The 24,457-nt window shown below is 41.9% G+C and overlaps 1 protein-coding gene across 2 annotated transcripts in view; it reads left to right on the top strand.

Moving 5' to 3' along the window:
- man1a1 (mannosidase, alpha, class 1A, member 1) overlaps positions 1-24,457 on the top strand; it is a 234,452-nt gene that overhangs the window by 58,182 nt on the left and 151,813 nt on the right. For both annotated transcript variants that reach the window (XR_013779224.1, XM_079345752.1), the window contains exon 4: positions 4,387-4,467. Coding sequence is in view for 1 of the 2 variants with exons in the window: in XM_079345752.1 (XP_079201878.1) it covers positions 4,387-4,467 (81 nt within the window). In the remaining variant the exon portion in view is untranslated. The remainder of the gene's footprint in view (positions 1-4,386; positions 4,468-24,457) is intronic.

The following is a 24,457-nucleotide window of genomic DNA, read 5'->3' on the forward strand; positions in this document are numbered from 1 at the left end:
TTTTATGAGTGAGGCGTCACAGAGCTGACGTGAACCTGACTTCGCCTACAAACAGGAAGCAGCAACAGCTGTGCGCCTTTTTTCAGATTTTAAAGCGTCAGACTTGACAAGGAGCTGTTCCAACTCGTCCGAGCGTCGTCATGGAGACGACTGGTGGACACTCCTTACAGTTGTCTTTGTGTTTTTGAGTGGAGCCCAACGATCTTCTTTAATGACTGACGTGGATCGGAGCCGTCAAGTCAGATATATGTCAGGTAAATTAATAATAATAATGATAATAATAATAATAATGATAATAATAATAATAATAATAATAATAATGATAATAACTTTATTTTTATAGCACCTTTAAAAACTCACCTTTACAAAGTGCTTGACAATCATCAAAAACAAGAACAAATCAAACGCACACAAACGACAGCAAGAACATGACAAATGCAAAAAAAAAAAAAAAAAAACAACAGATGAGATTTAAATGAAAATAAATCTAAGAGCTGATCTCAGGACCAAATGTGAGCATGTGACGTAAACGCTACCGGCTGCAGTCCCCTTCCCTCTCAGATAAACGTTAATCCTCTTCAGTCCTCTGAATCTAAAAACTCTGCGTGTTCAGTGTTTCATCCGCGTCTCACGCCGAGGTCTCGCCACGTTTTACATTTCTCCGTGCCGCAGCACTTTCCTGCATAATCCTGCATATTTCCACTCTCTTTCCAGCAGTCGTCCTGTCACTCAAGCTGCACTGCCACAGCGGGAGGCCCGTTGTTTTCTGATGTGCTGCACTTGCATAACGTTGAGACTTTGAGCTACCTTTGGTTCTCCGGTGTTCTCAGCACATGCTTTTCAAGGAGAGATTTTTAATGTGTATCTGACTGGATGCTAAAGTTTTGCTCTCTGTAAATCTTCAAAATATAATTTTCCCTCTCTTCCTTTTAGAAGTTGCAAACGCTAAAAAAAAAAAAAAAAAAAAAGGTTTTGATCACATCTGACAGCGTGATAATGATGTCTCATAAAAAGCAGGACGGGTGTCTTATGAGCAGCATAAACTGGAGTGACTCCGGTGAAATAACCCGGGAAGGTAAAAAGTCTCACGATCAGTTTCTCAGAGGAGAGTTAAAACTTCACATCGCTGTCGCTGCCACGCGGCCCTGCACAGTCACCTTGAGCTTTTCAGTGAGCGGCGGAGACACAGATCAGACAGCTCAGGGGATAAAAAGAGACGGAGAGAGACAAAGGCGTGTTGAACAAATAGAGGGGGGGGGGGATTGTTTGACAGTCATGAATACAGAAGTGATGACAGTAGCCAGCAGTGTTCGTCTCTGGACGCTCCGCCAGAAACACTTGATGTTTTTTTATTCAGCACATCTGCATGGACACGACTGTCCCTGACAGAGCGTACGCCACTTCTGATGGCTTTGAATAGTCGTGGCGTTCGCACAGACGCACAGAGAAGAGTCAGTCCTGTCTTCACGTCGTGCTCCTTGAACAGATGGGCTAACGCTTCGAGCTGCTGACCCCAGGAGGAAATGTGCAACCATTAAGACAGATGTTTGCTGTCGAGGTGGGCGAGGCAGAATAAAGTGCACTTCGTTTGAATATAAATAACATGCCTCGTAGTTAACAGTTAAAACCAGGCCTTCTCCATCTTAAAGGCGGGGTTTGTCATTTTCTCCAGATTCACTTTTTTTAAGATTTTGGGTGAAATTGTTTTTAGGTCCTGACAGAAATCACTAACTCGGGTGTTTGGATGTCGGGGGAAACACACTACCTTCACTCCAACTCTTATGGCGCCTTTGAATTAATAAGCCCCACCCACCATCCGGCCAGTCAAACTCAAAAAGAGGACGTCATGTTTCCTCAGAGACTTTAGCAGCTCACGGCAGCGACTGCTCTTCTGGTACACTCGGAGCTCTCGGCTCAGTCTTGAGTGAGGGTTGTGGTTATGTGTACATCCTGCATCGTCGCTCTGATCTTCCCCCTGCTCACCAAGACGACGCGTAACCTTCACGGCTTTGGGGCGGAAGTCTTCTCGCTCTTTAAAGTGTGTTTTTTTTCCCTGCGTCACAAACGTTGAAGAAGAAATGTGACCGGAGCTTTCTGCAGGAAGCACACAGGTCGCTGACATTCATTTCTAAATTGGCACTTCAGCGCTGCCTTTAAATCCGTTTTCAAGGTGAAGTGCAAGAAAACACAAGGAACAGCACTCTGACACTTTGTGTGTCACGGCGCTCGAACACCGCAAACACTTCCTGTCAATCTAAAAGAGCATGCTGGGAAAAAGGAAAGTCAACAGGCGGGTAAACGGAAAGCTTTGGTTGTGGGTTTTAGCTTCATGTCGCTTTAGGCTTTTACTGTATATTAACTATTCATCCACATCATCAGATACACTTTCACCTAAAGAGGCCATTATCTCCAGCACTTCTCCTGCTGCAGCCCTTCATTAGGAAGGAAGAGGCCATGCGGAGTCAGGTCTAATGGCTTTAATGTTGCCACATCAGGAAACTTGACTCCTCGCCTGCCAACGTGGTCCGGCTCTCTTTGCAGGACGGAGACAATGGCGGACGTCTGCTGACTCAGAAGGTCGTCGTCCGGCCGCGTGAAGGCTGTCAAACACAGCCACACATACAGAGGTGGCTCAGATGTCTTCATTCTAGTGTTTCCCATTTTCTTATTAAACCTGCTCTGCTAATAGACAGATGGCACAAGGAGGACAAAATGTTGTCCTTTTTTTTTTTTGTGCATTTTAGCTGCCTGTGCGTTTTAGAGGAAGTAATTTGATTTTAATTAGGACGAATTAGCCAGACAATCTAACCGCTCCATCAGTCATTCCGACTTGGGAAAAGAGACACATTTGTCTAGCATGAAAATTGTTTTTCTTTTTCTCCTCGGGACGGAGACTATTGTCCTATCTCTGGTTGACAGCAGTGACTTACGAGAGCTGTCAGTCAAGCACAAAAAAAAAAACTTGGTCTGACTCAGGCATCCGTTCATAAAGAGGGCGGCAGAGATGGAGCTCCATTGTTCTGCAGCGGAGACAAATGGCTTTACAAACTTTCCATTTTTTGTTATTATTTGTTCCGTTCTCTCTCTGCCAAAAATGTGTCAGGAAACGGAGGCATTGTATTTTTAGATGCAGCACATTTCTTCACTGCCATTTAAGGCAGCGTTATGTATCTACATGGAGGGTTTTTTTTTTTTTTAAGCTTTCGAGATGATGTGAAGTCACTGTTCTGCAACAGATTGGAATAAATGTACCCCGAAAAGAAGACTTTTTTTTTATCAGCAGATGCTTTAAAAAAAAACAAAAAAAAAAACCAAAAGAAAGAACGAGTATATTAAAGCTGCATGGAGGCCGAGGTTCACTGAGAGCTGAATTCAAAGTATGGATGCTCACACTGCTTGAATGACTATGCTAGCATGCTAATGTTTAGCCTTGGATGAAGCATTCGTACGACACAAAGAACCGCTGAGGCCTCTTAGAAGGAGGCTTATTTATTCCAAAGGTTTATTTTTTAGAGATGGGACATTGGATAGAGTCAGGAATGATGTGCAGGAGGTCGGATTCAAACCCTGCTCAGAAGACAACAGCCTCTGCACAAGGGGCGGCACAGTGACTGTGGATAATTGGTTAAGCAAATAATTATTGAAATGAAATAAAAAAAACTGAACCTGGTGATCAATCAATCAAATGTTATTTGTATATCACTTTCCAGACAGACAAAGAACAAAAGCAATGCTACTAAAACACAATTAAAACACAATGATGAATGGGGATGGTAGTGATGTCAACCCAGCCACACAGCCCTAATGGGGATGGGGCGCGTGGAGTCCATTTTCCTTCACCAGCATGTAGAGATGATGTGTGCTCCATTACGCCCCCTACCTGTCTTTTTTTATACAGCGTATCCTCCTTAGTTCTGTCAAGAAGCTGATAACGGTTAACTGTCTGATAAACCCCTCCAAACGAGTGGACATTATAGCACCTTTTATAATGGACACTGTCGATGTCGATGTCATATACTGTTTGATAATCTGACAAAAAACCAAATCACCAACGATGACAGTTGTTTGAACGTCTGAGATATGGAGCCAGTTCAGAGTCCACAGGCTCACTGCTCCGTCCCACTCAGTCGTAGTATGTTCACAGCCTCGCTGCAGCACTCGGCCAGAAGTGAAACCTGCTCTGCATCACCGTGGGCTGTTCCAATCTAAAAATACACGTCTGAATTGTAGAAAAGCCCACCTTGATGTGAAACAGGACCCAGGACGCTTCCTCTGCACCGAGCGTGTGCTCTTTGAATTCCCTGTTGTAGGCGTCTAAAAATGTGTTACCCTGAGTCCCGATGTTTCCTCACGTCCCATCTTTTTCGGTGTGTGTGTGTGTTGCAGAATGCGGAGGTGTCCGTGTTTGAAGTGAACATCCGGTTCGTCGGAGGGCTGCTGTCCGCCTACTACCTGTCTGGAAAGGAGGTAAGAAAAAGCCAAGCTTCCTGCAGCGTGTTCTCGTGTCACCTCTGCGTTAGAACAGACCTTGGAGAGGGAACCGGCTGCCTCTCTGAATGGCTGATTGATGAAACGGATGGCACGGCGTGAATGATTGATGGTGGATGAATGAGTGCTTTTATATGCTCCAAGTCTCACTTAATCTGCCCTTTAATAGCTGCTTCAGACGAGTGTTTCCCATCACCGAGTGCCAAGGTGAGTTCTTCCTCCAACTACAGGTGCCCATCTTCTTGCCTTTGCTCCTTTCGAAGGACGTCCGCCTGCTTCATGTAGGAGTTAAAAAAAAACATGCCGGGTCACCTTAAGACTGGAGAAGCGCTGCTGCTGGTGGGGCTTGTTGTCATTCACACACGGTGTTATAATCGTTCACGGCCAGACGGAGACGTTTACGAGGTCGTCAGACTGTTCGATGCTTTTTTAATGCCGTGTGATGCATTTTGCACAACGTGAAGGAAAGCTGTTGAGAGTGAGGAAAAGGAAGCTTTAAGAGTCAAGAAGGGGTTAATTACATTTTGGGTGTGTAGCTCACCTGAGCGACAAGAAGGCAAAGGTTGGCTTTGCTTTTTCCTCTGAATGCATTTTCAAAAAGAGCTGCTGTGAGTTTGAAAAGCCAGCCGGCGAGGTGTCCGAACAGGCGCCCGAGGTGTGAACTTTTTAGCGTTTTTTTTAGCGGTGAGATGGAAAAAAAAAAAGAAAAAACAAAAAATGTGATTTTCCTCTGGGGAGAAAGAATGTTTTTATGTGTGCAGACAAACACTTCCACATTTGATTTATTCAGACGAATGAGAGAGAGGAGAGAGACTCCACAGGGCGTCTCACTTTACTCTGCCTGCTGTTTCCGTGTGTGTGTGTGTGTGTGTGTGTGTGTGTGTGTGTGTGTGTGTGTGTTTGAATCTCCTAAGCGACAAGAGGCTGTGAAGATGACATCAGCGGGGTATTACACTCGGATCACCTTCGACTGTCTAACCTGCTCTTCCTCGACATCGTCTCCTCTTTAATTACTCGCCTCAGTCTCTTAATGAATAATTAGACTCTGAAGAAGAACAAAAAAAAACCACCTGAATCCCTGCTCGTGTGAAAGGTTGACTTCAGGAGTGACTGCTGCTGTAATGTGTGCTGAAAGAGGAGTGTGCACACGTCGTGTACCACTTTAAAAAAAAAACCTGCTCAGATTCTTTATTGTCCCCAAAAAGGAGAAATGTGTTTTTGCAGCCAGAGCTGACGAGACACGAGGACGACATGACCGTCAAATCAAAATGAAAACAAAACGCTTTGAAACATCATCAAACATCAGTCAGGAGCTCACCATCTGAATGTTTACCAAGTCAATTGCAAGAACGTCCGAGTTAGAGTTGGACTACGAGACAAAGCATCTTTTTTTTTTTTTTTAGTGCTTGTTGTTAAAATGAGTCCTTGAAGAACACTGACCCCAGTGAAGTTGTTAAAAATAAAAACAGAGCAATTTTTATTTTTGTTAGCTGTCGCTGCTCGTTCAGCACTGTGGAGGAGTCTCCCCGTTACGTCTTTGAGACATTTAGATGGAAGTGAAACGTCAGAGGGGGAAAGCGTGACGAGTCCTCGTCGCCTCTCAGCAGTAACTCTCAGTCCTGCTTCTTTTTCTTTTTTTTTTACGAGTCAATCAATCCAAAGACTCTTTCTCCATTTCATCCGAGCCTTGAGGGGTCCTTCTCCTTCAGCTGCAGGTCAGGGTCCGCCTGAAGGATGGCGCGGCGAGATGGATGGCTGAAGGGCGGCCCTGGAGGACTCGAGCCTTTTAATGGCTGGGATGAGTGAGTGTGGCCGGGGGTGTGACGCCGAATGACCGTCGGCCTGAAATGAAAATGACTTGACTTCATCAACGCCTGCTGGGTTTATGTGTTCTGCTCACGCTGTTAGAATCACAAACAGGAACATGCTGCTTCTTCCTGTTCAAATGTGACCACGCAGAGCGTTAAGAGCGTTTAATGTAAGCATGCCGCTGTAATGGTTGTTCAACTTAAAATTGGAGAAAGTCAAGCAGTGTCTATCTACGTTGTCATGACGACTGAAAGTGGGACTTTATATTGGGATGAATTTGATTGGACCATCATCAAAACATTTTTTTTTTTGATTGGTTGAAAAATTAGCAAAACGCCCCCGAGTGCCGGATGAGTCATCGGACGTTTGAAACGTTTTAGAGAAGTGAATATTCTATTGACTTAAAAACGATCCGCACAAGAACGCTGAATTCAAACATTTTTTTTTGAATTGATGAATTTGCACACTTGTTTGAAGCAGTGGAAGAGGCCCAGATTGTCTGCACTCAGAGCGATCACATCACACATTTAGATTGTTTCCATAAACACTTTAATATTTTAAGTTTCGCTCAATCCAACCTGTGAAATCACTGCTTTCCGATTTCTTATTTATTTATTTTTCACAGCAGTAGACTCATTTATTTCTCGAAAAGCTCTAATTGAACACTGCTCAGGCATTTTTCAACTTTGGCGTTTCTATTAAAAGCAACTGTGGCTGACCTCGTGAGAAGGTGTTCAACCCTTGGACCCGGAGAGAGCACGGAGCGAGAGAGCGAGGCCGTCAGCAGAATACAAAGACGAATCTAAACTATTAGACTGTGACCTTCAAAACTCTCCAGACCCCTTGACTTCCTCTGCATTCTGTCGTGATGCGGTCTGAGTATAAATTCCTGCATTAGAGGAAGGAGACACCAGGCGCACTCAGACTACTTCATTATCCCAGACAGATGAATTTATTTTCTATTTCTTTCAGTTTAACATGAAGCATCTGTTGACAGATTTTTTTTTTTTTTTTCTTTCATTGAGTTCTATTTATATTACAGTACACTGTGATGCTGCATCCCATTCATTTAAAGAATGGATGTGATCAGAACAGTTTGTACAGACATTTCTTCATTTCTGAGGAATTTCAATGAAATGTTTCTGATTCATTTCAACTATCTAGACTCTGCAGCATGCCTTAAAACAAAACCCTTCTGATGGACTCGACGTGTACTGAAGAGAAGTGAACATCGACTTGGGGATCTAACCCTCACCAAGTTCTGTTACATGTTTACTACATGTGCCATGTGTAGTTCAGTAGATTTCTCTGCACAGCTTACAGCAGTGCTTTCCCAATGTGGGGGTCACGACACACTGCGAGGGCGCTCACCAGATTCCTTAAAAAAAAAAAGTAAAATAATGGAAAATAGTTTAAAATTGCACATTTGACCAATTATTGTGAAAATGTGTTTTAAAAATTGGATTAAGAGATTATGTGTGTTTGGCTGCTAGCTTTTTGTTAAAGGGATACTTCAATATGCAATATGACACTTTTTGCATCACATGAAGAAAACTTCCAGGCAAAGAAAAACACATTTTTCTCGTCTCAGGGCAAAATGAGGGCTGGATTCACGACCATTCAACACTACTACCATGTTTCTAATGATACACAGCTTCATGTAAATGGGGGAAGTATCCCTTTAAGGTAAATTACAAAATTAATAATAAGATGTTTGGGCTCTTGTGTGTTGTTGATGTGAAACCGTCCCTGATCGTGCATGTTGTAAGCAGTTTTTTGGAAACAGGTAGTTTTTGATGTTTCAGTCAAAGCGTGACACGAGGTGTGTGAGACTGACAGAAGGAGCAGGTAGAGGAGTGAAGTCACTCTCCCTGCTGGCTCCCAGTCTGGCTCTGACTCAAAGAGACCGGAGCCTTTGATGAAAAATTGATCAGCAGAAGTACAGCTGGTACTTGTTGTGTGCCCCCCCCTACTTTCAGGCTTTTAACATCAGGGCCTGGATACATATAACAGCGTGAAACTGTGCTCACGCTGAAGTGAGGAGCGAAAGGACGACAGACTGTGGGAAGGAAATCAACAATATGTAGAAAGAAAAGGAAAATAAAAGGCTTCCAGTCGTCCGACCAATCATAGCTAAGTGCTCCGAGGAGGGAAGGACAAAGAAAGGACGGACACCGGGAAGAAGGGAAAGAAAAGAGCCAGACAGAGAGAACAGGAAGATAGAAGCGCTGCGTGAAAAGATGAAGGGGGAAGCCTGAAAGAAATTACAAAGAAGATGATGATCGATGGAGGCAAGGAATTGAAAAGGATGGAGGGGAGACACGGAAAATAACCGGAAATTGAAGGAAATTGGGCGGGAGACACCATGATACCATTTTAGCACTATCTGCCATTTCACCCTAAGATTTCTTGAAATTGAAATACTTTACAGGTTTGTAGCTAAAAGGAGGCAACATAATGTGTATTAATAATGTGTATATTTGAAAGGAATCAGACTCCAACCTTAAAAAAGTCAGAGTTCACAAAGCAGCAAAATATAGTAAAAAAAAAAGGTGATTTATTTCTCAGTTTTCTTGAGGCTTTTCCGAAATCGTCCACAATATATCATCCAAGCATTGTGCTCTCCTACATCTCCTACAAGCAGTCTTGTCATTATGCTGTTTACGCCAATGTAGATGGTTGCTGTAGAAAACGTAAGAACTGATTTTGGCAGCGAGCCGCTAACCACTTAGACTAACACCTACCCAGCGGCAGCAGTTAAAGAGTTTGGAAATAACTAAATAAAGGGAAAGTCATTCTTCTCATGAATGGTTCTTGTTACCTTTTTTAAAGTCATAAAGAGTCATTAGTATTAAATTCAGTCTCTGTCATAACCAGCCAAACAATCCTCACAGGAGCTTTAAATTGTCTGGCAGCGCTAACAGGTGTTCCTTGTTGAAGTAATGTTAGCAATATTGATTCTGAGTGGCAATCTATTCATTACTCATATATAGATAATCACTACAGACTTCATAAAAATCCGTATTATTTTCTTTTATTCAGTGATTTTCAGTCAAATGACATCGTGAGAGAAGAAAATCCCTCGCTGTGAAGATCTGCATTTACAGTGTTCTGTCTTCACAAGAGCTTTTCTGTCCTTTTATTTAAAACTCTTATCTTGAAATGATTATAATGAACAACCGTGATGATGCTTGATTGTGATGAAAACTAATCCCCCCCCCCCCCATCCTTTAGTTGTGTCTGACAGAGTAATCTGATGAGTGTCCCAGCTGCCTCTGTCATCCCTTTAGAACAGCTCAGATTAAAATGAATCTTCCGTCAGTGGAAAACCAAAACACAGGCTTCATGTTTAAGGTGTCTCGTGGCTAAACAATGACGATTTGACCTCAGGGGGGCGTTCGTCTAAATGAGAAGCTTTAGTCGGGCGATAGATCGATTTGAAGGCTTGAACTGCATACGAAATGTGCAATCTCATTATCTCCAAGAAACGCAGTGGTTGGTCGGTCCGTGGTCAACAGCACGACGGTCCAGTAGTAACCAGCTGATAGGGGGCATATTGTCACTGACGTAGCAGGGTCAGACGTACTTCTGTGTATGAATCCATTTCCCCCCCGGTGCTTATATGATGGGACAAAGCCAGTCGTGTTATTTAATGGACTTATCAAGCAATAACCAAAGATCGACTTAACTGTGCATGCAAACAAACTCCAGGATTTATGTTCAGACTTAAAAGCCTTTGTGATTAATGCTACATCCCCCGAACATTTATCTTACACGTCGCTTCGTAAAATTCAGCAATCGAAAATACGCTGCACCACCCATCCAATGCAATCATCCCCAATTGGTATTTCCAATATTTCTGTTACAATTCTAAAGTGTTTGTTTAGTAGTTATTGGTGTGTTGCTGTGATATGAACCAGACAATGAAACTTTTTAAATACCAGAAAACTACATGAAACAGCTGCAGGGGCGAAGAGGCCGTGTCTTAAATGAAACCAACATGTAAAAGAGTATGAGTCAATAAATTATGACCATGTTCAAAAAACAGTTTTGTTATGGCTGGTACATCCTTCATCCAGTCACGCGTTGTATCAACCACAAGATGAAGACGTCTCAAGGATTAGATGGAAGAATGGATTGTCTCCGACATCGTTGGGCTCTGTTGTCTCTGTCGGGTCGTTCATCGCTTTAGATGGATGGGTCGCTGCAGATCAATAGCGAGTAGTTCTTGGGTGATTACCATTATTCTGTGATGAGAGTGAGACATTTCTATTCCTGTTGTGTCAGGATGAAAATTCCCCGTTCATCAGAAACCAATTGCCCCCGAGTAGAATTAGAAAAGTTGCTTGATTGATTAAAGCGTTGGGCGTCACTCAATGGTTTAATAAATGTGAAGATTACTGCTGATATGGCTTCTGTCCCACCTTTGGGAGATTTTAGGCTCAAACCCAACATCATCATAATTCCAAATGAGGAAATGTCTCATTAAAGAGTGCGGTTTATCCGTTTAGTAGGCTTCAGAGAACTAGGAGTCAAAGTGCATGTTGGATTGTAGTTTACCACTACCTAACAAAAAGACATTACCATTAGATACTGCACTGCAGTAATAGTCCGCTGTACCGCTGATTCACTGCACACATCTCTGTTTGACTGATTTGTCTTGGCACAGTTTGGTTGTTCCATGGATTTCTGTGGCATGAATGACAGAAATTAGCTGTGCTTTGGTTCCTAATGCTCGGCCTTGATGCATTTCCTTTTTATTGTCAGTGATTGATCGGATGGCACAAGGCCTTACTCAGGATAGCGCAGCACCACATTGCCAATTCTTTCGGCTAATTGATTGGTCTTCGCTGAGATTGCTTTCCCCAAGTTTATTCACAAATCTCAGCACACTTTGATATGCAATCAGGCGAGCATTCATCTTTTACTTTCATGCTCAGCCTTCACGATTAAATCCTACAATTACCGATTACTGATAGACCGGGAGTGGACTGTTGGAGGGGCCCTTGAAACTTTCAAAACTCATTTGGATTCTGTTAAGCCCCCTGGTATTCAGGGTCATTAAAGGATACTGGTGCTGCTTCTATTTAGACCTGTGTGATCAAGCTCCACTTGAAAATCAGCCCACAACCTACTAGTTACTTTCGGGCTCAAATGCATAACTAATATACGAGCACAAGTTCCAGATTAATACCACAGAGTGAACTGGGTTTCTTTCTTTTCCCTCTGCAAAGTTTCTCTCACAACTAAGATCACTAAGTAGAAGGGTTGTCAGGTAACCAAATTATTTAAAGTCATTACCATTTTAGATTAAATGAAATTGGCTGTCAACAAAAATAGACTTCGGCAGCCAATATTGGGGAATTTCTTGATTTTTAAAGACCAAAAGTTGCAAGAAAACACCTGCACACTGTCTAAATGGCATAAAACATGTTGGCAAAGTGTCATAATAGAAAGGTTATATTTTAATTTGCCACTTATTTTGGCACCTTTCTGCACTTCTGACATTTAATATCAGAGCCTACAAATATCTCCCTGACAGTAATCACAAGTATGATGCTTGTAATAAACAATAATCATTTCCTCTGTCAGAAGCTTGTATTGATGGTCAGCCTGATCTGACATACATGTAGCATTAAAACTATACGTTTGCCAAAAGGTAGATTGTCAGTTTATAGCTGAGTTTCCATATTTCATCCATAAAGTTTCCCAAAAAACAGTCTAGATTAATAAGATATTTTTCACATATAGCTCGCCCAAAAAAAACAAAACAAAAAAAAACACATAATGAGCCTCCTTTTCTTAATTTTCCGACAAGTATTGGTGACAGATTTGCTACAATGTCTTCAAAGTGAGCAACAGCCAGATATATTCTTTTTTTTTTTCTTTGGTTATCTGATTTATAATTAAAAAAAAAAAAAAAAGAAGTACATGTGCAGGATGCAAAAATAGGATTTTTTAAGAATGCTCAAGGCCCTCGGTAGCCCGGGGCTGAAAGCTCCTTCAGGACTCTGTAAACTCCTCCAGAGGGCTGAGAGGAGTGCTTGTGTGATCACTCGTGTGATCCAAGGTCACAAGCAAAGCAATGAAATGTCTAATGCTTTAACAAATTGAAACAAGTTGCGTGCTGTAAGCAGCCTAAATGTGTTCACTCTGGGCCCTAACACTGAAGTGTGACTCATAATAACGTTTAGTGTTTGCCCTGAGTGAAGGAATAATGAGGTTGAGCTAGCTGTGGGCGTTCTGTAGCCTGGGATCTTGGTTAACCCCGTGGCTACGAGACACAAGTGTGAACAGCCTCAACGTGACATTAAACCAAATATGCTCTGAGATTTATCCTCATGGTACCAATTTCCCATCATCATCTACTCTTGTGCCCAAATCTGGCTCTGCATTGAGGCTTAAAAAAACACCATTAACCAGCAGCCTTTATAATCTCTGTTTGCAGAGGTAATAGATATAACAAGACGTCACATTAAGAAACAACGCTGCAACTCTCTGGGGTTGATTTTGAGTATACTTTTTGTTCTCTTGACTCATCCATCAATACTGGAAGTGACTTTGATTTTGCATTTCTGTCAATTCTATTTTTGTTGGAAGATGTGTACAGATAGAAAGTCTGCATGCTTTGATTTTTAACTCTGTTGCATTGAAGACGAAGTAGCGATGCAATGACTAATTGATTGGGGCACCAGTGGCCTAACGGTTAGTTTGTGCGTCCTTATTATAGAGGCTGCAGGTCATTCACCCCTTGCCAATTTCTGTCTCTGTCCACGGTCAAGTCCCTGAAAAGAATCTTTCAAAAATAACGGCAAGGATTAGAAAATAGATATGCTAGAACGACTCGAGTTTGTACAGATCCCTGAAGACTCTAATTAGACACTTAAACACAGTGTTATTTCCAACAGTATCTCTGCCATGTGCAACAAAAAAACAAAAGCTCCAGTGGTAGTGGTGAAATGTGAGTATTGAATCGACTAAAAGCACATTAAACTTTCTGTCTTGTTGTTTACTTACAGCAGAGAAATCATGCCTGACTTGCAGAATCATGTTGCACAAGTTCCCCTCATTTGTCTTCAATCAGCCCGTCTTACATCGTAATTAGACGGAGCCAAAAACACATGAAATCCAGATGTTCTTTAACCCAAAACACGTTCAACATTTCTCCATGTAAAAACACGTCTGGAGGTGGAGAAAGGAGAAGTAACACAGAAGCTTTTGTGGTGGGGACATGAAATGAGACGAGGAATCATCTCAGAGACATAAAGACGGAGGAATGTGGTCCTGCTCTCAGCCAGAGGATCAGTTAATGGAAAATACTGCAACAGGAGAAGAAATAAAACTTCAGTGTAGGACAATAGTGGGATGGCTGGCATGAGAAAATGTTTTCACTTTGAGAGGAGTTAGAGTGAGTCAGTGAAACAAACACTGGGATTGACAGAATGATGCATATCTATTGTCTTTGTGGCATGTAGGATTTCACTGTGGATGTGTTCATAGAACTTTCTGACTTCTCAAGGATTTCCTTTCTTGACTAGTTAAAAATAATTTTTACTTTGTTTCTATAGGAGAGGATGTGATACGGTACTTACAATAAGGTACTATGTTATGTATACTATGCTATCTGTAAGGAACGGTTACAGAGCAGTATTGTAGTTAAGATTTTCCTTTCTCTGCCAGTTCAAAGTACACGTATGACTTCACATCATTTACATGATAAAATTCAATATGACGAGATATTATAGGATACAGTATGGTTTGATATGATACAATATGTTGTGTTAACATTCATTATGTTACCATACGTTATGTAACAATACGTTACATTACCTTGCGTTATGTAACGATACGTTACGTTATCATACGTTATGTAACAATACGTTACGTTATCATACGTGATGTAACGATACGTTACGTTATCATACGTTATGTAACGATACGTTACGTTATCATACGTTATGTAACAATACGTTACGTTATCATACGTGATGTAACAATACGTTACGTTATCATACGTTATGTAACGATACGTTACGTTATCATACGTTATGTAACAATACGTTACGTTATCATACGTGATGTAACGATACGTTACGTTATCATACGTGATGTAACGATACGTTACGTTATCATACGTTATGTAACGATACGTTACGTTATCATACGTTATGTAACGATACGTTACGTTATCATACGTTATGTAACAATACGTTACGTTACCTTACATTATGTAATGATACGTTATCTTACGTTGTGTAAAGATACGTTACCATACATTACAATATGTCGCGTTCCATTTGTTACGATAATTTAGCATCTGTTATGTAACGATACGTTGTGCTAGGTTAGCATACATTACAATATGTTACGTTTCGATACTTACCTTATCATACGTTATGTTATACTTCAACATTTATAATACAACACCAATTAGTGTCATAACCAGGACTGAAATAACGTTTCCAAACTTTTTCTGAGGATTTTACTCTTACTTTTTTTTTTTTTTTTTTTTTTTAGAACAGTTTGATGTTTTTTTAGAAGAGTTTTTATTTTTAGGCCAATCCTACTGGGATGCTGTTCCTTAATCTATAAATAAACTGACACACAGGTTTTGGTCTTGTTTGGTTGGATGTAACAAGCTTTAATATACGAGGGATACAGATGCTGTATGAGGGACAGCCAGTAGCTGAGCTCACACACAGAGACGGTGAAGCGTTGAGACTCCTCAAAATCGCTTCCTTAAAATGAAGGTACAGAGGACACCTACAGGCTGAATCTCTCTCTCTCTCTCTCTCTCTCTCTCCTTCACACACACACACACACACACACACACACACACACACACACACTTGCATGAACAAAAAGACAGCCCTGAGCAGCCCTCATTGACAGATCTCCTCCTGAGACTGTGATGTCCAATCAAACACCCGTCGAGCGAGGCACACACACCCTTGAAGCGATCTATTTACTCCATCCCACTTCATTGTGCAGCCACAGTATGGAGAGTAGATCAGGATAGACAGCTGACTGTTTTCAGCTCATTTCATTCATTCTTTAGTGGATTCTTGTGTCGTGTATGTCAGCAGATTGAGGAAGACAATAACTCCCTCACTTGTGTGGTTGTTGTTTTTTTTTTTGCCTGTGAACTTGCGTACATTGTCACGGACGATTCATTCTCACTGAATGTGTTTGACTCACTACATTAAAAATGCAAGTGTTTTACATGTTCCCCTCCTTGTTCTCATGCTTGCATATTCTGGCTCCCTCTGCGAGCTGTTAAACATGCAACCCAACTCCAAGCTGAGGAAGCGCTGAACGCACTTCTCCGCAACACACTGGCGACCTGTCACGAGAGTGCTTGTGCGTTTAACGCGGAGTGAAAGAAGCTCCCCTTCAGTGATGATGAAAAGTAGCAAAGGGGGGAAAGTAGCTGAATAGATCTGAACTTAAGTTTCTCTCTTTGCAGAACAAAAAAAAAAAAAAAAAAAAAAACTTGCGGAGGCCTCACACTGAGATTTCTGATAATGTGAGAGATGGAGTGAGAAAGTAATTCAAGAAAACTGCAGGAAATGTGCCCACTTCTTTTTCCTGCGAGGTTCCATATAAAGTTGAGAAGTGTCGGACTTGACAGGCTGCCAATGAAGCGTCTGCTGCGTCTCCCGCCGAGCAAAACAAAGGAGAAAGGATCATTATTGGACGTGATAGAAGAGACTGTACTACTGATTGAACTATTTGTTGATCTGTAGATTGATTGAGGCGAAGGTTAATGTTCCTGTGTCTCATCTTTCAAAGTTAACACATGATTTTGGGGTTTGAGCTAAAGCCATTTATTTCTTTTCTCTTCTGTATGAAACATCATTTTACAAGAGGAGCCGGTCATTCTGTTTGTCTTTGGTTGTTCGTTTTATTGTTCGATGTATGAGTCAGTATGAAGGGATGTGTGTTGGACCCCAGGAAGAAGAGACAATGGTTCCAAATGAGGATCCCTATCCCATTTCCAAGCCCGGTGGAGTTTAGCAGACAGCTGTTCCGTCATGAAGGTTTCCGCCTGTTATAGGGAAGTTCTTTCTTGCCATGCACGCTATGACACATTTAGCTAGGTCCGTGTAATACAGCAATCAGTAAGGTCTTCTACCTGCTCTTTGGTAATGTTAACAGACAAAGAGTAAGGTCCTTCACCTGATTTTTGTAAAGTGTCTTAAGATGAGACTTGTTGTGAATTGACGCCATACAAATAAAGATTGATTGAATGCACTTCTTTTAAATCAGCCTGGACTGGATGAGCGTCTGCCTCCGGCGTCATGACGACAGCCGTGTCTCCTGTGTGTCTCCGTTTTACATGCAGGGACACAGACAGAAAAACTCGAGCGCTGGTGGTTTTCGTTTGCATCAAAACGACTGAAAAGTGGCAGCATGGCGTGCTTCTGTCGTATGATTGGTCTCGCACATCTTGTTAGTATTACACATGCATACATCACAATTACAGTATAACTGATATAATAGGTTTAATTAGATGGGAAACACATTTTGTCACATGTAACCTGAAACTCATTGTAGCACCTCTGTCCCTGGCTGATTCGATCATTTGGATGGATGCCCACCCTTTTTTTTTTCTTTCTTTTTTTTCCCCGCCGTTTAAACTCTACACTTTCTATCGATACCTGGCTCTGACTCAGACACACACACTCACAGGCAGAGACAAGCTCATTGACAAAGCCTCCCCACAGGGTAATCCCATCTCTGCCCCCTCTCACTGCACAGGTCAACTCGACAACCTGCGCTATACTGACCACTGACAGCTGAGCCACACACACACACACACACACACACACACACACACGCACAGAGGCCAGTGAGTCCCTGCGTGCTGGGCGGAGCCGACAAACAGCTTCTATCTTCTATCCGAAGAAAATCCTTTTCACTCAGTGAGAAAATTGGCTTGGGGGGGCGGAAATAGAAAAACAACCGCCCCCGTACCTTTCCTTCTTTCTTCTGTTTATTTCTTTTTCTTTGTGGCGCACAAGTTAAGAGTCTTATACATCCACACACATGCACTGCCAAACTAAAAGTTATTTACCAACCTCTGAAGGAATTTTCTGGATATCTATCTTAATCTCTTTTTAGACCATTCTAATCTGTTCCGAGGAGAGAGAGAGAGAGAGAGAGCGAGCGAGCGAGCAGGGCTACAGATGGTTGGAGGAGGATTGAGGACAGAAAGGGGACGAGTTTGGTCTCCCACTCTCACCTTAAAACCTGTTAGTCCACACACTCGTCCTTATATCTTGATTTATTTATTTTTTCCTCGATTGGCTGATCAAGTCGCGATGAACCTTCCAGATTTAAACTTGCAAATATTACAAATTATTGAAACCGTTGACTTCACGTACATTTCAGACTTAACAAAGTTTCACCTCTGGTTTGTCATATTCCCCTTTTCTGAAACTCTGACGAGCCTGAGCCTGTTTATTTATTATTATGTTTATTGGAATAGTTAATTTGACCAAACTTCAAAGTCAGGCCAGTGATGTCCGGCACCACAGTCAGGATGCAAGAAAAGAAAGATGAGGCTAATTTGACCCCAACAAGAATGTGTTGACGAGCTGTTTGTCCAGAGGCAGCCTCAGAAGGAAAAGGTTTGCCAGGAATCCAACACACATGTATTGCTGTTATTAAATGATATCTGCAGAGCGCCCTTTCACTTGGCCTTTCGGGGGCGCAGTCATTTCTTTGGGTGCTGCTAATGCACCTTCGTGTTGGCCTACTTGATAAGCTGCAGTGTTACTCTAATGTAATTTAAGGATTAGTGTTCTGACTGAACTCAGTGCTGTACCGTAATATAAGACGAGGTCATGAACCTGACGGATGAACTGACCTACTCCTCTTTACACACTTGCATAAGGACGCCTCAAACTTTGTACCAAACGCCGTCTTTGTTCTCGCAACAGTGGAACTGCAGAGCGAGCTGGAAACTCAGAAGGCTTTATAATACTTGGTTTAAGAAGTGACAATGCAGACACACAAAGAAATGTGTAGAAGGAGAATTACTATATATATTAGGTCTTTTTTTTTTTTTTTTTTTAAATCACAAGTAATCGATGATTTTCACGAGTTACTCATAATTGACAAATTTGTAATCGAATGTTTGATAAAATCCTGCCAAATGAGCCGCTCCAACAAGATGCTATGTGTTCACTGTGGGGTTTTAGTAGCGCTACATTCCCGGTTAGTGGCAGACAGCTTTAGACAAAAAAAGTGAATTTATTCAAATATTAATGATAAGTTTAACCGACTACTCATTCTGGTAAGGAATAGTGAGGGCGCCAAATGTAGAGATGTTGTAAAAACATTTATTTATTTGGCGAATCAGTAGCTCCTTAAAGTGCTAATGCTAGCTCACTTATGCTAGCTCTTTAACTCAGTCGAATGCTAAATGGAGCGGCAAGAAATTCAGCCAGATGACAGGAGGAGATCCTAAAGTATGTCAACAGACTTTGAATGTATGGATCCAGGATCCCAGAATCCAATCAAAAAGTGAGTCACTCAAAGTTTGCCAGCACTAGATAAATGTGTTTGTTTAACAAGCTAATCACGCTCATCCCTTTGACGGATAAACAGAGAAAGGCCACAGCCACGTCTACAGTGGTCCAATTCTTTCTTCAAAGACTCGGTCTGTTTTCTCTGCCAGGATTTGTAAGTTAGGACTATCAAACATATGTCAGGTTTAATATGAGGAGGGGAAAAAAAGTGTGTCTGTGTTGTAATGGGTCCAAACAAAGGCTGGTCTTTGTAGTGCCTTTCAAAGTAAAGCTCACATCAGAGACACTTCAAAGGCAAAATCCAGTCAAAGGGAAACAAGCTCAAACTCTGCGAAAAAAAAAAAAAAGGCAGTTTGCATGGGCGAAGAAGAACGAGAGGTCGCCAGCCATTCCAGTCGATGTCGGAGCTACAGTGAAGACAATCACAGTGGTCAGAATGGAAATACGGAGCGATCGATTGGATAGTTGGGTTGGCACATTCAGAGTCTTCACAGACTTTTGGTTTAAATGTTGAATTTCTGCATGGGAAATTAAAGCCTAACTAAAAAGTTGCATCTGCTATTAAATGCTGATCAAAAGAAGTTCAGATAAGAAACCTTTTGGTGACTGATAGGGAAGGGGAGCCACACACTAAGAAACACGAGCACACATATACTGTGTTTGGCTTTAGAAAGGTCATGTAGACATAAAAGAATTGTGAGCATCCGTGATCACAAGTCATTTATTGTGTCATCCATGTTTGAGTCTCAACTCAGCCTTTTAGAAGTAGAGTGGAAGGAGTCTGAAATCCAGGAGAGAGAGATGTGTGACATGCTGGAAAGGAGCCCGATGTCGGATTTGAACCTGGGCCGCTGTCTTGGAGGACTTACGCCTCTGTACATACGGCGGCAAAGTAACCATCGCTACTGTAGCCACGAACTAGCTCTTAGCTTGTTAAAGGCACCGCGTTAAGCAAGCTCTTCGTCTTCCAGTTAGCTTTAAGTCCCTTTTATAATAAACGTCACTTTGCTTCCATCCGTGGCCTCTGATTGGACGACAAAAATGTAAGAAGCTTTTGTTCCAGCAGCTTAAAACACTTAGTGAGGAATGATGGACCGAAACCAAACATGGCATGATAAGCTCCTGAGTGTTTGTGCTGAAGCACTTTGTCATGAGAAGTTCTTGTGCTTTCACAAATGTTTGATAATGTGATTGTACTACTTTTAACTTTGTTTGTTTTGACGTCCTCTGGATATGTAGATATGTAGCTAATTAAGACATTTCCCACCTTACATAGGAGGATTAGTAATTTGATACCTTGGTAATGTAATCTTGACAGAGGTGTGACTTCTTCTGAGGAAAACTATTCCAGTATGTCTTAGCATCTAAACTGATGACTTTCACTTTGTAGCTGTAGTGAAGCTGAGAATCATTCCTCTTGTCAGGTCTTCTTTAAAAAGGTGAGAGGATCTAAAGGATGCAAAAAGGATGCAAAGCGCAGAGAAAGAGCCGTGGGGGGGAGATTAGGAATCGTGTGTGTCCAGGACTAGCTTGGGATGTTCCTGATATCCAAGCTGAATGTAGAACAGTCCAAATGAAGCACAATGTATTCAACCGAGCTGATCACGTGATCCCATCCTCAGCAGGTTCACCATGTCAGATGGGTTTTCAGAGGATGGCTAACATTAGTAGCGCCAAGCTTCGACCCTCATTGGTCAAGCTGAGTCTTCAGTGTGCAGGTTTTCACTTGGATAGTTGAGCTTTTTTGGCAGCCGGTAATCGTAGCTTCGGCCCGTTACAGCTTAGACACGACACTTTAGTGGGACAGATTGAACTGCTTTAAGCACATTTTAATTCTGGCACACATGGATTGACAGTGTTTGGTGTTGATGTAATGATTTGACATCATTTCGCTGGGCAATCACAGACACCCGCTGTGCTTGCTGATGAGGCGAACCTGCAAACGCTCGGTGACAAAATAAAATAAACCAAAGTGAGTAAAAACGCTTCAGTGTACAGTGGAGAGTTTTTACACTTACAGGCTGCAGGTGCTGGTCACTCTTTAGTGTAAGCTAACAGGATTAGCCTACCGAGAGGCCTGGATAGTCCATGTTGTGTTACACATGCCAACACACACACACACACACACACACACACACACACACACACACACACACACTTCACTGTGGGTTAAGATCCTGTATGGTATTCTCTTTGGACCAGTCTGTTTCTTTGTTCCTTCAGTACATTATTAGTACACTCTCTGTACTCCTTTCCGTCCATAAAACACACACACACACACACACACACACACACACACACACACTCTAACAGAAACACACACACACTGGGTTAGAAAAGGAAGCCAGTCTTTCTTCCTGCTGTTCTTTGACAGACTGTGTAATGGCTACAGCACGCTCTGCTTTATTTCACCCCACACTCCTCTTTTGTCCTGTGTCCTCACACACACACACACACACACACACACACACTCATTCGTTGTAAGTCATTCATGCTGTGTGATGTTTGAACCTCTGAAAGGGAGAAGTGCTGCTATGATTAGAGAAGCCAAATGAGACGATTTGCTTACAAGTCGGACACAGAACTCTCGTCCATCCCTCTCCTGTTGGTGCTGGCAGCGAGAACAAACACACAGGCTGTTCTGGCTCCTGCTATCATAACTCCATCCGTCTGTCAAAATATCTCCTGAAGAATGAGGAACATGCAAAAAACTCAGGAATGCATTACAGCCGTTGAATTCTTAGTGAGGTGTGCGTCGCTGCTATCTGCTCCGTGTCGCATTACTGTGATCATAATCCACTTTTTTTTTTTCAGTTTATTGTGTAGTCCAGTGTGCAGGATTTCCAGCTCGGGGGGTCCGGGGGAGGTGTCCCTTTGGAGAAAAAGGTTGTGCACAAAAGCCCAAATTAGGCAGCTTCAGGCACACAGCCCCTCTTTCATCGTATACTCTTATATTTATAATGCTCTATTTTGTTTTAGTGAGTTTGCGTTAGGCTTCTTTTTCTGATAAGCGTGGGCTGTTGTCCTCAGCTGAAGCCCAAAGGTGACAGGAGTGGAACAGAGTGTTACAACAGTGCAGGGTCCATATAAACACAGTGAGGCTGAGGTGATAAGAAGTGAGGGGGGAGACGGGTAAAAAGTCCAACCGTGTTGAAAAACAAAGGAGGTGGATCCAACTGCTGAAAACAAACTAAACATATTTATAATAATAATTTAAAAAAATCAACTACTGTATATGATGAAACCACACAGGAGCACGATGGAAAACTGACATCTGACAACTGCACTCGACATCGGACGATGATCTGATGACAAAAGGGAAGGAAGACTGAGACTCGAGGGCGAGACGAACAACACAAAGGTGAAGGGAACACACCGAGGCAGGAAACACTGAGCACGAGTACAAAACTAAATCATGAAACATTGAAGACACAGAGAAAACTAAGAAACAACAATACACACTAGAACATAGAACAGACCAAACTAAGACACACTATAACACACAAGGACAACACGCAGCTCTACGATAGACAGGAGAAATGAAAACAAGCACATCTAAACACTAAATTCCTACAATACTAAACTCAACCAGAGCAAATCAGAACAACAGCAGTGCTGTAATTGAATAGTCTGCTGAGAGTCGGCAGAAAGCCCTGGATGGATGGAGACAAACAGAGCAGCAACAACACTGGATTAAACAGATTGATAGCCACACTGCCAGGAATAATGGTCAAAGAATGTAAATAGAGTTTTCATTGTGAATGAAAGCACGCTGCAATGAGGCTTGTTTGCACACAAAAGGGGGGCTGAATCTATTCAGTATTTCTGTAAGAAGGATTGATGTAAAAATGCAAACAGCCCCAGAGCACAGAGACAGTCTCTTTATGAGCTCGGGGTTCTTACATTTATATTTAAAATAAAAAAAACAAACACTAAAAACTCATCTGGAAAGTCATTGTTATGGAGTGTGGAGAAGAGCGTCTGTCTCATCATTAAAAACATTTTAAAGATAAGTTCATGAAATGAAAAATAAGTTGGCACTTCCAAATGATAATGCGAACAAAATAAATCCCCCTAAAGAAAAGAAATCAGGAAAAAGGAAACCAGCCAACAAATGATTTTAATATCTACTCAAAAGAATCACAACTTCGTGTGAGGGAGAAGAATCCTAAATAAGTCAAGGTTCAACATTTGTCACCCATCTGCCGCCTTAAACAAAACTGAAGGAGGACACATTATTATACATATTAAACCCTGTTTTCACCTTTTCAAACAGTCTGTGCTCTACATGAAACATCTGTGTTTCTGAGCTTTGGTCCAAATATAACATGAGTCAAGCAGCAGAGGAGGTTTGTGACCAGCTCTCTCTCTCTGAACGCTCCGTTTTGGTGTGTGTGTCTCTTTAAATGCAATGACCCCGCCCCCCTGAGTTTTCCCAGAAGACATCACTCCTCACTAGGGACATAAGAATGGCGGACCTGCGTTAAAGTTTGGCTGTGGGCTGGAGGAGATAACAGGGGAGGGGAATATAACTTTTGATGTCGCATACAGAACATTTGAAAAGGAGAATTTTTCTCTTTGTGGTGAGACTTGTGAAAACCACATACAAAGGACTGAATGGATTTATTTCAAATGTTGTGGTTCGATAGACACTCGGGTTACCCAAATAAATGTTCAAAAACTCCCACTAACACTGGTGGAGTAAAAGAATAACAAACCATGAGCAAGTTGGAGCAGTCTTATTTGATCCCTCTACTATTGATACTCTTGTATTTTGCACGTGGATGAAGACAAAGATAATCTTTTATCTTTTAAGCGTCTGTTTGTGTCTTTGCAAACAGCAGGAGACTCGACTGCACACCCGGCATGGTGCCACATGTGGCAGAAACTCTGGTTTTACTTGGACTTGGCTGGTGCAGGTCACAAATGTAACCAAAGGAAGTCATTTATCTGGTGGAAGTTTGCTCTGCCATTTCTTTCTGCACTGCTTTGAATTGTAATTGAATGGACTGTGAAGCAGATAGCACAAGGAACCCCAGCAGGTACAGAGAAGAAGAAGAAGGTGGTGAAAAATTCAATGTTTTAATAAGTGAAATATTATCAGAGAGCCTCAGCTTTCCTGATACCACAAAAAGAACATTTTCCAGCTGCAAAATAAAAAGTGGTGCGGTAAAGGATTAAAGAGTTTCAGAAAGTGTCAGCGGAGCCGCTTTTATATATAAACACGGTACATTTCTGTCATGGAGGCAGCACTGTTGCATAAGCATGGCATTAGCATTCCTGCATGCATGTGTGAGATAATTGTAAACGCTGTATTTTTAGCACAATGATGCAACACTCGGGACTAATAGAGGCTTCTTGTGTTGCAGTCAGAAGAGTCACGATTCAAATCTTTATTATTCCAACATGGCTGATAGACTCTCAGTGAACTTTGGTGTTTTATCCTTTCAAAAGCCGCCCGCGGACAAGTGTTGCAAATTAGCAAATGTGCTAAGACGCGCAATCAATGCAACTGGTTTGTCCGATGTAATTATGTCCACATCAAATGAACAGTAAATAAATAAAACACATTTTTGAACCTGCAGCCGGGAGGTCTGTTAGGTAAGGTTTGAATCACAGAGCTA

Source organism: Symphodus melops (genome assembly GCF_947650265.1).
Source record: "Symphodus melops genome assembly, chromosome: 1".
NCBI lineage: Eukaryota > Metazoa > Chordata > Actinopteri > Labriformes > Labridae > Symphodus > Symphodus melops.